This window comes from Sebastes umbrosus, chromosome 7 (assembly GCF_015220745.1).
Source record: "Sebastes umbrosus isolate fSebUmb1 chromosome 7, fSebUmb1.pri, whole genome shotgun sequence".
In the NCBI taxonomy this organism is placed as follows: Eukaryota; Metazoa; Chordata; class Actinopteri; order Perciformes; family Sebastidae; genus Sebastes; species Sebastes umbrosus.
The window spans coordinates 16992427-17007877 of record NC_051275.1 but is presented as its reverse complement, the minus strand read 5'-3'; the positions used below and the strand labels follow the sequence as shown (position 1 = coordinate 17007877).

Sequence of the window (15451 nt, the reverse complement as noted above, 5' to 3'; positions counted from 1 at the left end):
TAATTATTGAACCTGTAGCAGAAGACTCTATCTCCATCTCTCTGAATATTATGTTACAACTCCCCTGTGGTGTAAGCAATGAAGTAATATGAGAACATGACCAGGGGAAAAAAAACAAACTCAAATGAACGATGGTGTGAATGCCCTTGTGAGTGAGAAGAAACAGAAAGCTTTCGAAAATAAAGAAGAAATGTGACTTTAATTGCTTGTAGGTAACATTTTCATTTCAGCAAGCTCTATATGCCGGGAATAAAACGCACGCACACACTCATACTTGCATACACACGGAGAAACAGTCATGAGAATGAATATGCATTCAGAAAAAAAAGTACATGTGCTGACACATGCATCTTTAATTGCCATGAATAATGATGACCCCTGTTTTTCACCTTAACAACTGACCTCCCTTTTTCTCAGGTGAGCAGCCGTCGCCGTGGGAACTTCCCATTCCTGGTCTCAGTGCCTCATTTGGACTACAGCTCTCAACCATCTAAGACACTTCTTGAGTCATTTTGTACACATTAAAAACAGTGAATATTTCCAAGGATGGTCACATACGACCAGTTGTGTCGTAGAATTTTTCCATCTCTGAAGTCAGCAGCAAAGAGTCTCATCCGGGATTCAGACACCTTGATAAAGTTTGAACCCAAACCCCAACCTCCAACCCCCATAACTTACAATACAGTTAGAGTATAAATGTGTGATCCTCGTCATTGTCCGTTTAAGTAACCTCCGCTCCGTTCTCTGGAGCTCCGAGAACAGACTGCTGCTGGGTAAGACATCTGAGTGACAGCCTGCAACTCTGGGAGCTTTTCATTAAGTTCTTGTCCATCAGTGTTTACTGGTTTTGGGGTTTGGCGCCACCGGGAGTTGGGTCATGAGGAGGGCTGCCACCATGGACAAGTCTTTGAAAGCTGTTGAAAAGAAATAGAGGAGTAGTTAGGACTTGTGCAGATCCGTCCCGATACCTACATTGTGGTTCTGAGCACTTATGTGTACATTAACGTGCCACTAGTAGCCAACAGTTCACTTAACCCACACTTGATGCACACTTACATTGATTGTACATTGATACTAAATATAAATAAACTAAGTAACTAGTAACTCAAGCTTTAAAAAAATATATATTGAAATATGTAGTGGAGTAAAAAGTGCAATATTTGCCTCTGAGATGTAGTGAAGTATAAAGTAGCATAAAATAAAATGGAAATTCTAAGTAAAGTACAAGTACATCAAAATTGCACTTAAGTACAGTACTTGAGTAAATGTACTTAGTTACATTCCACCACTGCAAATCAGGGTTTATACTGTTAAAAATATGTAAATAATAACTATTGAAAACTGAGGGGCGGCAATTCCTGTAAGTCTGAGAAACATACAGTGCAAACCATGGCCTGAACAAAGAAACCTTCAGTGTACTTCAGTGGGTTTATGTGTTTTTATGACCCTCTCATAGTGACACCCTGCAAATTAATAAATTGGGTGTGTTTACAGTGGAATCTAGACACGGCCTGTCAAGAAACAGGAGACTCCCAGCGGCTGGAAGTTGGCTGGGAACTGGCTGGCAATCGGCTGGAAGTCGACTGGGAAGGGAAATTCTGGGTGACAGTCGCTTAATCTGCAAAGCATCTTAGTTTTGACTCGTGTTTCATTTAATTAAATGGTGAATGAGGGTTTATTTAAAATGTAAAATCTTACATCTCAGTCAGCTCCATTACTATTATGTTCTCTTGTTTTGATCTAAATCTGCAGACTTACATCTCACTAACACTACATTGTTCCTAAACTTCCTTTACCCATGCACAATAACACGTAACTTACAGAACCATCACCTGCTGTAAATAATAAAAAAAATATGTACCTGTATTTTAGCACTTAAAAACAGAATAATAGCAAATAGAAACATAACCTTAGCATAATCCACCCATAATCCACTATTATAAATTACAATACATTAACTATTGTATGAGATTAAATAAAATCAGAACATATGTAACATGTGATAACAGTATACACTATGTACCAAATACAAATATGTGTTTAATATAAACTGAGCACTGCCTCAGTAGCAAAATACCAGTGTTAGTGGCAACATTGTGCCAGGAGGTGGCGCCATACTCACGTGTCCTTGACGTTGTCAATGTTGGCCTGGATTTTTGCAATGAAGACTTCCACCTGATCCTGTGAAATGACAGAAATTCAGAAAAAAATGTATGTTTACAGATATGGAAATAAAGGACCTGTTAAAGTGACAGTATAAATAATTAATTAAGAGAGTTATTACCTGGCGTTGTCTGTAGAAAAGTGGCAGAGAAAAGAGAGCGATCACACCTGGAGAAGAAAGAATAGCAGAGTAGTTTACATGACAGCCATACGGTGTGTTAATAGATTTCATATTTACAGCGGTAAGATCTGTCTCTTACTGATGATGAGCAGAGTAAGGCCATTGCACAGGTCTCCCAGGTACGTCACGAGGTACATCAGAACCAGTAACTAAGACCAAGAGAAAGAGAAGTTAGTTTAACTGCCATCAAAGATGTGTGCATGTCTGCAGAAAGCAGTAAATCACGCTGCAATATGGCACAATTCCCTGCAAAATGATCCACACTGACATCAGGAATGAAAGAGCTCCAAGTACGAGACTCCCAATATGGGTCTCCGTGTTTCCCCTTATATCTCACAGAGTCACAGCTCTGTGTATGGGATCCTGATATGGGACACCCCTGTCTCAGCTGGAAATGGGAATCCAGCTCATCCCGGGCGTCTCTGCGTACCTCCTCCTGTGTGTCATGTCGCATACCGGCCAGGTCAGGGTTGAGACCGGGAGGTCCCAGGATTCAGGGGGGCTCAGTCAGCTCACACTGACTCCCCATTTACTGCAAACGTGTTAAGTCTGTCTGATCACAAACTGCTGCTGTTTATTACTGAGATGCCATAATTATTATATCAGAGATGATTTGAACTGACTGCTGATATTTGATGTGTAATAATTTATATGGACATTTCAGCTGATACTGATACAATATTTAGATTTTTATTCTGATACCACCAGAGAAGCTTGCTTACTATACTGTAACAATGGTGTGCAGTAAATACTGTATATCAGTAGCATCTGTCCTGATTTGTCACATTTAGTATTTTGTCAAATGTATTTTAATGTGTTATCGATTTCTTTTTTTTTTTGTCGTAGAAGTTTTCCTGTAAGATCTTTACACTGTCAACTAGTTTTTATAATTAGGAGAAAATCCCTTAAACATAATTTTACAGAATTGTTCAGTAACCTTATCCATTACAAAATTTGCATTTAAATAGATCACATTTTTAAAATGTTACTTGACATACTATACTAAAGAATGTACAGTACCCTGGTCGTAAATTTGACACTGTTCCTGACCTTTTATGCTGAATAGTGTGAAGATATATTATTTCTATTGGTACTGATATGGTGATTGCTGTGAATATACATGACATCATTATATAAATATGCACCTTTACTAATGTGCACATACATATTAGCATTGCTTTATTCACTTTAAGCAAACATTCTTTATGTGTAATAAATGAAAACGTGTACAATGTCCTTTAATATGCCTGGTATGTCCTTATAATATAATAATCCTCTACAACAATAAAAAGCAATCCAAGAAAATAGCTTGTGTATATTAGTACTAGTACAAATATTCATACTGTATATCATTTCAGCATTATGACAACACTTTCATTTGGCAGATGCTTTTGTCCAATTTGGGGTTCAGTTTGTCGACTTCAACATGGTACAAGCAATTCTAGGATCAATAGCTGCCTCGCTTTAAGCTAAAGTCATTGAGGCACTGTTTAAAGATATGCAACAAAGCGTACTGAACATCCTCCATGTATAAAGACTGCTGCGACATACTTTGGGTGATGATATGTGATACTGACAGATTCATTTAGGTTTGATAAACATTAAAGTAATGCTGTGGCTCTGCTACCAAGAGAGGTCGGCTATACTCCGAGGCTGGATTAAAAAGCATAGATGAGACGGACGAGGCAGACTGCATCCTTTTTATGCTGTTAGTACCAATTCAAATTAGTTTGAAAGGTTTTTCTTTTCCAAAGGGACCGATTGCTTTCCACATGATTACCAAAAATATGTCATTCCTGCTGACAGTTGCCGTCAGTGATATTGCCCTAATTCAGGAGCAGAGACGTCAACTCTGAGCTAGCATAATGAGAGAGACGGTTGGCATGGCGATGCTGTCGTCTCCAGTGATGGAGGGAGGATGATGACAGATGATGGAGCAAAATGAAAGAATGCAGAGAGGGAACTGATGTCTGGGTTAATGAGGAGGAGAGACGGGGCGAAACAAATCTTTTAAGAGACATTAAGAGAGTTAAGAAGAGACTGAACAGCCCCCCCACACACAGACACACACACAGAGAGGTAAGACTAACTTAATTTGCTAGCTAAACTCACCTTGGCGGACTCGAACAGGTTTCCAACAAAAAAGAGTCCCTTCAGAGAGTCAACAGCAGACAGAGCTATGACGATGACTTTCTGCATATAGGTGTCAGCCTCCTCTCCACTGAAACTGATGTCCAGGTCCAAGTAGGATCTGAGAGACAACGAGACAACAAGAAGAGGACGTGAGATGCAGAAAAAAGGAGGCTGAACAGAAACGTCATCCTTCCTGTACTCTTTACCAAATAATGATGTTTAATGACACAGTGATTCATGTTCTTTGGCTGCAATCCTTGAAGCCCAAATAATTTATAAATCCCCTCCTGTCACATCCGTCAGTGTCCAAAGGTCAAAAGGTCCAAGCTTTGCAATTTGCTAGGTCACCACCAGGATTTTAAAATCAATTTAGATTATGCAGCTGTCATTTCATACATAGGAAGGGCTATCACTGATCAATAATCAATGAAAGTACTTAAGTTGGCTGTTTATTATAGAAAACTACATGAAAAACTGCATTAAAACACATATTTGCATTCAAGCACACATACACTGACACAGCATGATACTGTTTTATAAAAGCCTTATTATTTTTTTTTTATAATGATTTAACTGCCTGAACCTCAACTTAAGCATGCTAATAGAAACCCCACCAATTTTGAAATGCAGGAAATCTGCTTAATCAAAGAAAAAATAGAAATTAGGAAAAAGAAAATAGAAGTTTGAGCGTAAAAAGGCTTGTGGCCGAATGAACTCAGGCGCGTTTTGTAAAACATTTATGCGCTGTGACTGAATGGGGTTAATCTGCCTCTGTGTGTCAGGTCGTTGTTCTTTTCCCCATCTTCACCGCTCTCCTTATTATTTTCTAGAAAAGCTGGAAAAATGTCCACTGTCCTTAAAGAATAAATAAAAGCATCTTACTTGAAGGGATGTTCTCCGTCGCCCCAGCTGAGGATGTAGAGGACTTGGTAGTAGATGCGCACGGAGATGGTGAAGCACATGACGGCCAGGCAGACTGTGGAGACCACGGTGATGATGCTGAGCTGGAACAGGGACAGCAGGCCGACCACTAACCCTGTTAGGATCATGCCCGTTCGCTCCGTGTCCTTCCAGTAGATCAGGTCCATCACTGAAAGACAAGATAAACAGTGGAGAGGATGAAGAAATAAAGTATACAATAAAAAATAACAGGGGGAAATGTACAGGTGGCTGTTGAGACAGTATAGACTGATAATCAGACATTTTATTTGTAATAATTTAATACGAATGGATGAAATAATTGGATATTTTGCAGCGATTCAGAGGTCCTGAACCAGTCTAGAGTATTATTACATACTGTTGGTAGTTTATCAATCACCAAACTTGTGAACAAATAGTCCCAGAAATGCTCAAGTCATATGTGTGTACAAATCATAATTCGAGCAGAGATTTTCTAGCTATACACAGCTGTCACATCCCTCCTGATTTTAACAGAGGAGCTGCAGCAACATCACTCAGCCTCCAGCCCTGAGGCCCACCAAGAGGTCTTTCATTTTTCGGGGGAACTAAGGAGAGGAAGATTGGCAGGAAGATACAGTAGTTCTGACAGAGGGAGACGAAGGGGAAGAGTGGCCAGAGAAGTGGAAGGGAGGCGGGGGACATGATGAGGCAGAAAGGGATTTCCAGCCTCCAGCGTGACAGAACACACACAGCAGCTACGAGGACACATCAGGCTCCGGCTCCGGCTAAATTTAGCCCTCAGATGAAAGAAGGAAGCAAGCGGTTGAGGGAGAGTTTATTTGCGGCCTTTCACAGCACCTGCCGACAGACGTCAGGCCGTCAGAACACCCTGTTGGTGTCCCTCTCTGTCACCCGGCAACAGCTGCCTTGGAGACCGAGGCGTCCATAGAGTCACGCTTTACAAGAGTGGACAGTATAGTAGAATACATGACCACCCCATTTTTCTTTTTACATAACATAACCTCATGGACCTTTATGAAAAAGAGTTTCTTCAGTGCTGTGTAATTACAGGGTACGTTGTGTGGCGCAGCGCTGTCAGACAGGCATGGCTCTTTGTGCTCGTCATTCAGTGAAACGCTAAGCCTCAGCATTAGAATAAAGGGAAGCCTCTTTGAATAGAGTGCACTGACAGCAGGTGGGTTATTATTTATAAGCATCGCTGCACACCATTAATACCCACAATGCCCCTGGAACACACCTGTCCAGCGTGTTTGTTTGTGCTGCTGTCATTCTGGGACAGCAGCAGTAGGTGATTCATTTAATTAAGAACAATAGAAAGAAGCTATCTTTATGCTAAGCTAAGGCCATCGTAGTTCTCTGACACGCTTGTGAAACTGTGGTAACCGCCGTTTGACTTCCGCTGCTCCTAAAGTAGTGTTATCATCGTATGGAGCCTCTGAGTGTGGCGAACGGCGTTACCACTCGGTGGCTCTCGTCTCTGCAGTCTTTGAAAAGGAGGAGTGAGTGGAGGGGAACTCAGGTGGTTGCAATATGCAACCACACCACTAGATGTCGCCAAATCCTACACACTGTGCCCTTAATGCAGAGGGGTTTCAATCCTCTCACATAGCCTAACAACAGCATAACACTCAGTAAGAAAGCAAATGAGCGTATTCCCATAATGTCAAACTATTTCTTTAAACCCAACACAGCTGCACCATAAACTGGTGTTATCTACAACTTATGTATTTTTAACAGTTGTATTGTTGGATATAATAAACATTGCAGTCTTTTGGTAACCTTATGGGGGACTTTTGACTTCCTGTTTCTTTTTATTGCCATTTATAACTTATTTCAACTATACCTGTCGTACCAACATTAACATACTTCAAGTGTACTTCATGTGCAGCTGTATCATTGTATCAGCAGATGCGACGATACAGCGAATGACTCAGCAATCAGTGAGTAGTAATTACCTCTAATCACATTCTCCATACCACAATCATGCAATCCAAACCAGCAGAATTTATCTTAGTGAACTAAGTGTTTGACTAACTTATTATATAAATGAGCATTGAGGGAGTGATTGCGTGAAGGAATTAATAATCCAATCAATCAATTAACCAACCAAACGATTAATCAGAACATAACTCACACGGCTCATCTATACTTTATGTAAACCCAGGCAGACATCATCTCATTTTAACATCACAATCTCTTTCATTTGACCCGGATCATGTCAGCTTAATCACAAAACATGTGTCCAGGAAATCTCATCCAGTAGTACTGCAGTGTGAAATGTCTCTGCTCGTGCCAGCTCTTCAGCCTACAGAGGGAAACGCTAAAATGTAAGAGAACCCAGCTGGCAAAGTGAACTATCTGCCAAAAGCATACCACAACAGGCCAGTTCACACTCATTTGAATGACTGCTGCTAATTTAAATGAAGGCTACTGATACGGAGACTTAGCCTACAACAGCTCATCAGTTAAAAGCCAAACATACCTCCAGAGACTCTGCTGGTAAAATGATCAGAGAGAAGCGACGAATATGCACAATTCCCACCTCCAGTCCCCTGATAGTCCGGCGTTCTCACCACTACGCCAAAGCCACAAAGCTAAACAGTCCACTACTAAACTAGAAGTGGTTTCCACCCCTTCACACTTGAATCTACAGCTCTACCTTCTCTCTGAAATCAAACACGTCTCTTCGCAGTAGCTGACCGTCAGCTCACAATTGAAAGCAAATACCGTAACATCATCTACATACACAGGTGCCGCAAATTATCCTCTTTTCACTTAAAGCACACGTCCTCACCTTTACTGGCCATTTTGCTTGCTGCTGCAGTGTTCCCTCTCGCACCCTCTGTCCCCCTCTCTGTTCCTCTGAGCTGTTTTTGGCCGCCCCCCTGCTCGCTCAGCAGTCCAAAGGCCTGACAGACCAAAATAATCTTGTTCACAGCACCGCCCACCCTCTCATCACGACTCCCAAGAGCTTCACACATAGAGAGATGATTCACGGCAATCACACAATAATAGTCTCAAAATCACTACATTTTCTTCTTTAACGCAGTGCTGAAGCGGAAAGAATTTAAGGTATTCTTTTGAACTCAGATAACGTTATATAGAGTTGTATGCATATATTCATGTGCCATCTAACACCTGAAACAGGAGAAGCAGGGTTTATTTTTTGTTATGTCACCGAGCCAAACCTTTCTGTGCCACCACTACCCATAATAAATAGATGAGGGGCTTGATTTTCTGGGGATGTGTCCATTTTTTCTAGGTAAGAGCTGTAAATGCTGTTGAAAATAAAGCTTATTTTATTGTAAAAACCTCCAAATAGAAGGCAAGAAACGGCCTGATAATCTGATAGAATTGCTATTTCGTTTCAGTGTGTTATACATCTGAATCGCTGCAAAAATTGGAGACAGGATAGTGATTCAGAGGTGTGAAATCAGGCTGACAAAGTAATAAATAATAGATAGATAAAATAATGGTTCTTTTGAGCTGTAGATTTGGACAAGACTTACTCACTTGATCTGTTTACCTAGACATAAAGACATTCCTTGCATAGTCCAAATAGTAGGATTTGGTATGAATTAAAATGTTTTGATACGAGTGCCGATATGATACGTGAGATTCAGTACCAATGGCTTTCGATAGCTTACATTTTGTTTCATTTAATAAAAGAAGCCTTTCAAAGGTTAAATGTTGTTTAAATGCGATCAGCTGTAGAAGAACTTCACCTACTGTAAATAAGATGCTTTCTAAAACTGGCCAGGTTTTGATTGTTGACAGTTACTCAGTGCTAGAATCACATTTCAGTTGTCAAAAAAAGCAGTGAGGTTCGATATGCAGCCCCTAAAACAAGCAATAAAACCAGAAGAGATGTGATGCTCCAATAGATGCAACATATGTGCTATTTTATTCCGGACACCCTAAACTCTTGTCATCAGCTAGACCACATACATTCATCACCGGTCTGAGGGTTTACTGAACCCTCCACGTCCACTAAAATAAGACTGAGCTCTACTCCGACGGACTGACTGTCCACTTAAAATACCATCAAGCTGGAAGACAGGATGTTATCTCTCGCTCTTTTTCTCCCTTTCTCTGGGTCTAAAACAATCCTAAAGAGTCGACAAACTCCCACAAACCTGCATATAAAGAACCTGCACACACCTGTGTCTCTTTCGGTGTGTCAAACAGTGATGCATTCTGACATTTTGTGCAAATCGTCCAAAAACTCAGCCAATGCCAAGAATGCATTCCCCACAATTAGCCAATCATTCCTGAAATCCCGGGAGAGGGTTACTATGGAGACTCCACGAAGAGGAAGGACTTCCGGGGATTGTGTGTGTGGGGGGGGTCGTATCTTAGTCTGCCTGCTCTCGAAGGTTCATGCTGAAAGTGTAATCTGATATTTTCCTTATTTAAAGTATTGATTAACGAGCTGAGTGAGAGGATCTCGCTCAGCAACGAGACGAAGAGAGAGAGAGAGAGAAGGGAGGGAGGTAGGAGGACGGTGGTCAGATGTTAATCCAGTACCTGCTATGTGCATACTGCATACTGTCGGGTCCTCTGATAGGTTAAGTGCTGAAAACCAGTGATCGCTGACCAGCTGTTCCTGAGAGTTTCGACCGATGGCGGCCGGCGACGAGGACGCCGGGCCTCTGGGTCGCACAGATGTGAGCAGCTTGACTGAAATGGTTTCCCTGGTGACGGGAGACTCTGGCTCAGGGGTCTGTGAGGCTGCTGCCGGGAAACAAAAGATGATGTCACTATCACGATGACATCACCGCTGACTTGCTGTACATGCTCAGCTTGAGCTAAAACTACTGACTACATTACATTTTTAAAACCACAGTGTAATTGGACTGCAAAATATAATTAGGAACTATAATCAGTAAGAACTTATTAACAATCTATAATGTCTGTTGCAAGAGTCTGATAATTTAAGGCTGATTTGATATAGTAACCCTGAATGAAAGGAGTAATTTAGACAAGAAACTGACCATAAGATATTAGGAGTCTGGTTATGCGTATGTCAGCATTTCTGGTTACATATTGAAAGTCTGTCACTCTGAGAAAGCTGATAATAAATAGGTTGGGCTCCTTTCATTATTCTCATGATACAGCTGAATATTAAATTATAGCGGACAGCCCCTTGCATTAGTCAACATAACATCTAAATCAATGAATAAAGTATGGTGGCTTTGCCTGGTGTGACACAAGCTAGTTGAAGAATTGGAAAATATGAACATTATGATGATATGAGACCTAAATATTTACAGCATTCCCACACAGAAAGATTATAAAATGCGTCCAGGTCCTTCTCTGAATAGAGGCCACAATTCACCATGTGCAGTAGTCATGTCTTGTCGTAAAGTCTGCCTCTATGCCACATCACATCAAGAACGCCTCAAGAAAAGACATTTACGATCATCATAAGTAGAAGTATATTACCAGCTTTTGGTATATCGTGGTCTGACATTAGGCAGATTTACGCAAAATTACCAGTGCCTGTATGTGGAGAGCGAAAACCTACAGGATTTAGATCTGGGAAGCATCTTCTGAATTAACTGAGCCCAACCAGGTACATGTTGGATCAATAAATGAACTGTTTGGTGTGTTTAAAGAGGACCTATTTTGCTTTCAGGTTCATACTTGTATTTGGGGTTTCTACTAGAACCTGTTTACATGATTTAATGTTGAAAACGCTTTATTGTTTTCACACCGGTTGTGCTGCAGCACCTCTTTCACCCTCTGTGTGAAATGCTCTGTTTGAGTCTGCTGCCCCGCCCCCCGAAAAGCCCAGTCTGCTCTGATTGGTCAGCTGGCACACTCTATTAATCTGTTGTGATTGATCAACTGAACCAAACTCTTCGGACTCCTCCCCAGCTCCGCTCTAAATAGCTTTGTTTGAGGGCGTGTCAAACCAGCCATTCGTTACAGAAGAAAAGGCGCAACTAAGGCGTTTCAGTTCAGGAGCAGTGTTTCTGTGGGGGAGAGTAACTCCCTTTGGTGTGGACTTTGGGCTTTGTAACTTTGCAGACCTTTTACATGCACGAAAGAAACACATATAACACACTGAAGGAAAGGGGAAAAGCACAAAAGCATAATAAGTCCCCTTTAAATGATGATACCTCTCGAGACTCCTGAACATTGCGATTGCGAACACAGCCATTTAAACTAGATGTTAAAAATTGTAATCAGGTGACAAGTTTGGAAGATCTTTGACAAGACCACTATGTTTTACTATGTTGACAACCAGAACCAATGACAGCTCGCTGAGAGGTGCATTAATCCTGTTAATTGTACGGGTTCATGAAATTACGTGTCACTTGAGCAAATAGCCTTTTCAGTTTTTTTGTTGAGAAGTGATCACTAGGTGAACAAAGCAAAAAAAAATGCAACCTCCTGTTTCTCACCCTGAAGTATCTGTGACGGGCTCTGATGTTGGGAAGACAGCGATGCAGAGGGATGCTGGGTAATCTGGGTCAGGCTTCTCGGAGAGTCCCGTCTTTGGATTCCTGCATCTCTCTCCTGAGTTTCTGGCTCCAGATTTTGGGGAGAGGGCTGGTTTATAATAGTCTCAGTTTGTCTGTCTTGCTCTCTCCTCACGGCTGCACTCGCCGTCCTCTCCTGCTCTCTCCTTTCCGCCGCTTCCTCTTCTTCCTCTGAACTGAGGAAATCTTGAGGGTCCCAGTCTACGTCGGGGGAGTCCAGCAGCGTTTCCAGGGTGTCCGTGCGGATCAGAGGGGTGCGACTCCCCCGAGAGTTGCACCTGCGTCGGTCACGGAGGTGCCGTGAGGCCCCCACCGCTTCAGCCTCGGCGATGGCGATGTAAGAGAAAGTCAGCTCGAAGGAGTTCTGACGTGGCGTTCCCCAGATGGACGGGGAAGAAGCCAGTCCGTCGTCATCATCTGGGTCCCCATCTTCCCCCTCCTCATCGTCAGACCACTCCCTGGCTGTTTGCAGCTCGCACATCTCAGACTCCTCATTTCCGCCTGAATGGAGACAAAAAGAAATCAATGTGGTCACCCAAAACACAGTTCATTCAAACATAGAGACGGCTGCTAACAGTGTGTAGAGGGATTTTGCTTTTAATAAACACATGAAAGCAGCCAGGTGTGTCATTTGATGTCTGGGAAGAAAAAGGTGTGACATCTAAAGTGAATGAAACCCTCTTTGATAAGTGCATAAAAATGTACTTCTGTGTTTACCCATGCTAGTGTTTTAGAGGTGAGAGAGATGCTCAGGTGTATTCCTCTAATGTTTAGTTCAAAAGAAAGGCATCAGGAAGCAGGGATCTCTTATTTTTATCAGTATTGTGTGACAGAATTTGTGTCTGCTTCGTACCATCGGTGCATGGAGGTGTTGAGTCTGGAGTGGACGCCACAGAGCCATATTCCTCTGGAAGAAAACACACAATTTTACATAAATCAATTAGTAAACGTACTGTACAGTAAAATAAGATTGTCAGAAATATAAATGTGTTGCTGCTTTTCACATGCTGTAAACCATCTCACACTCATCTTACTAGTGTGCCTCTCAAAACACTCAACGTGGGTGTACTAACGTGAAATGATTAATAACATAAAAGCCCCCCCCAACTGTGCTTTATGTGATTTAAGGAGTCACAGACAAGCGTACACTCCTCATACTGTAGTATACTGTAGGTCGGTGACTCATTTCCTTACAGAGCTAAACCATGCAGCAGTAAAGGCCTTCACTACATTAGATAGCCAGCGTGACATTAGCCAAAAAATCAAGCAAGGCAGAGCAAAGAACGCAGCATATTCTCTAATGCGCATGTATGAACACATGCAAATAACCTTAAACAACTTTAATGCAATTGTACAGAATATCAGGTGCATATTGTGACAAAAAGATGAAATAAAACACAGATATGAAAGCACAACAGAAGCTTTAAGGGGAATAAATAACTTGCATCCTTCCTGCCCTGCAAAGCACAACCACAAAAACATCTGCAAATCAATGGGAGGCAACGACAACAGCATCTCCCTCTGCACTGCATCCATCCATTCAGCCATGTGTTTATTAAAGGTAGGAGAGAGGAAAGGAGAGTAGGCAAGGGAGGGGAGAGGAGGCTGAGCTAACACAGACGATGCTTGCAGCAGTTAGCTAGGAAAGATGCTGAGCTGGAATATAATGATGGTATAGTGAGATAAACACATGCAGACCTTTAACTCAGAATGGAAACAGAAGAACAAAAGCAGACTCACGGCAGTGGGAGAATCCTAAAACCTGGCCCATACTCCATCAAGGCATCGCTGGGCCCATCCAGTCTGGAAGCCCCCCCGCCTCCTCCTCTGCTGCCGGCTCTCACGTCTTGTGGATACACTCTCTCTCTCTCTCTGTTTCTTGGTCGTCTGTTGAGCAGCTTCCTCTCTCTCCTGCCTCCTGTCACTCAGCAGCCCCGCCCTGCCTGTCTGCCTCCAGCATCCTCCCTCCTCTCTCCATCGTTATGACTGCAGCTGTAGTGATGCACGCTACAGCAAAAGGAGGATAGGCAAAGCATGTGTCCCTGTGTCTGTCTGAGCCTGCTGTCGTCTCCCATTCATAGCTTATCTGTGGCTCTCTCCCTCGTCATGTGATTTTCATCTCAGGATCTCATAGGGGCAGGCTGAAAGAGAAGGAGTAGCAAGTCATTAATAATGTAAAACATGAGCATAGAAAACGTACACAGAGATAGGATGCATCTGAAGATGGGCAGGACAGTCCGGTTCATAGCTTACCAGCATGTAAGGTTCATCATTTACTGTGTTTTTAGAAATATATATCATATTCCAATATATACAAATAAGTGTTTAATTATACAAACAAACTCCAGCTAAATTAATCATAAAAGCTGGAGTATAAATAATGTACAGACTCAACTACAGTAAAATCTTTATCACAAGTGGAAGGGAGGCCTGTGCAATAGTGAACAGTGGGTGGCAGCAGTGTGTAGCTGTAACTGCTGCTGCTGCTGCTAAAAACTGTTTGGATCATGATTAATGGAAAAAGGTTAGAGTTGCAAATGAAGGAGTAGCAGGAAAATGTGCATGTGTGGCCTCTTTGCCATCATTTCATTTTAAATAAGGCATTAAATAACAAATACAGCACAATATGTTTAAAGTGAGACAATGTACCTTTTGAAAGAAGAAATAAATACAAATTAATAGTTGAATTCATAATTAATGATATATGTATATACAGTATGTATATATGTATATATATGTTTTATATATGATGCTTTTTATCTTTGCTCTGTAACTGACATTACTGAGTAACTTTACTGACAAAATCATAGACCTTATATAAGAAGTGTACGTAGTCATTGTGACGTCACCCATTGGTTTGTGGACTTCCGTTCTGAAGCCTCAAGTTTGACATTTTGTCCGTCGCCATCTTGGTTTTTTTTGCAACCAGAAGTGACATGAGAGGGTGGAGGGTTAGTGGAGGAGCTAAGTACAACCAAACGCTGAATAAGACATTTTTAGGTAACCAATAAGGTTATAATTAACTTTCATGAACTGAAAACACACTGTGAAAGGGTTAGAGTTGGAAGACAAAAACACGGACAACTTCCAGACCGGACAGCACCGTGGTAGTGACCTGTCAATCACAAGGTAGCCACGCCCTAAAGCATCTCCTGCTTTATGGTCTATTTGACTCTAAATGGAACCATAACTTACTAAATGAACATCATGCTGTATTGAAGAAGACTTGAAACTAGCGATTGAGACCATAAACTCATGTTTACAATGTTTACTGAGGTAATAAATCAAGTGAGAAGTAGGCTCATTTTCTCATAGACTTCTATACCATCAGACTTCTTTTTGCAACCAGAGGAGTCGCCCCCTGCTGGCTGTTAGAAAGAATGCTAGTTTAAGGCACTTCTGCATTGGCTTCACTTTTCAGACCTAGAGGTTGCCCACTGGACAAAATAATTAAAAAAAAGGTTAACTAAGTGGGTTCATGGGAAACATGGTCTGAATTTTGAGAAGACTTCCTTCCCAATGTAAGTGATGTAGTGAAATAGACACATATCAATCAGCTAGATCA

The 15451-nt window shown here is 41.6% G+C and overlaps 1 protein-coding gene across 5 annotated transcripts in view; it reads right to left on the bottom strand.

Annotated features, from left to right (window-relative positions):
- Positions 1-180: 180 nt before the first annotated feature.
- The window catches only part of rtn2a (reticulon 2a), a 16847-nt gene continuing 1576 nt past the window's right edge, over positions 181-15451 (bottom strand). Inside the window, exons 2-11 of one of the 5 annotated variants that reach the window (XM_037775314.1) lie at positions 13627-14027; positions 12740-12793; positions 11809-12387; positions 9926-10132; positions 5360-5567; positions 4457-4595; positions 2424-2493; positions 2285-2331; positions 2123-2181; positions 181-914 (exon numbers count right to left, since the gene is read on the bottom strand). In XM_037775314.1, the coding sequence (XP_037631242.1) occupies positions 839-914; positions 2123-2181; positions 2285-2331; positions 2424-2493; positions 4457-4595; positions 5360-5567; positions 9926-10132; positions 11809-12387; positions 12740-12793; positions 13627-13657 (1470 nt within the window). In that variant the 5' untranslated portion in view covers positions 13658-14027 and the 3' untranslated portion in view covers positions 181-838. Of the gene's footprint in view, positions 915-2122; positions 2182-2284; positions 2332-2423; positions 2494-4456; positions 4596-5359; positions 5568-7880; positions 8016-8192; positions 8326-9925; positions 10133-11808; positions 12388-12739; positions 12794-13626; positions 14028-15451 lie in introns of those variants that run through there. The other 4 variants (XM_037775315.1, XM_037775316.1, XM_037775318.1 and 1 more) reach the window with 4 other exon arrangements.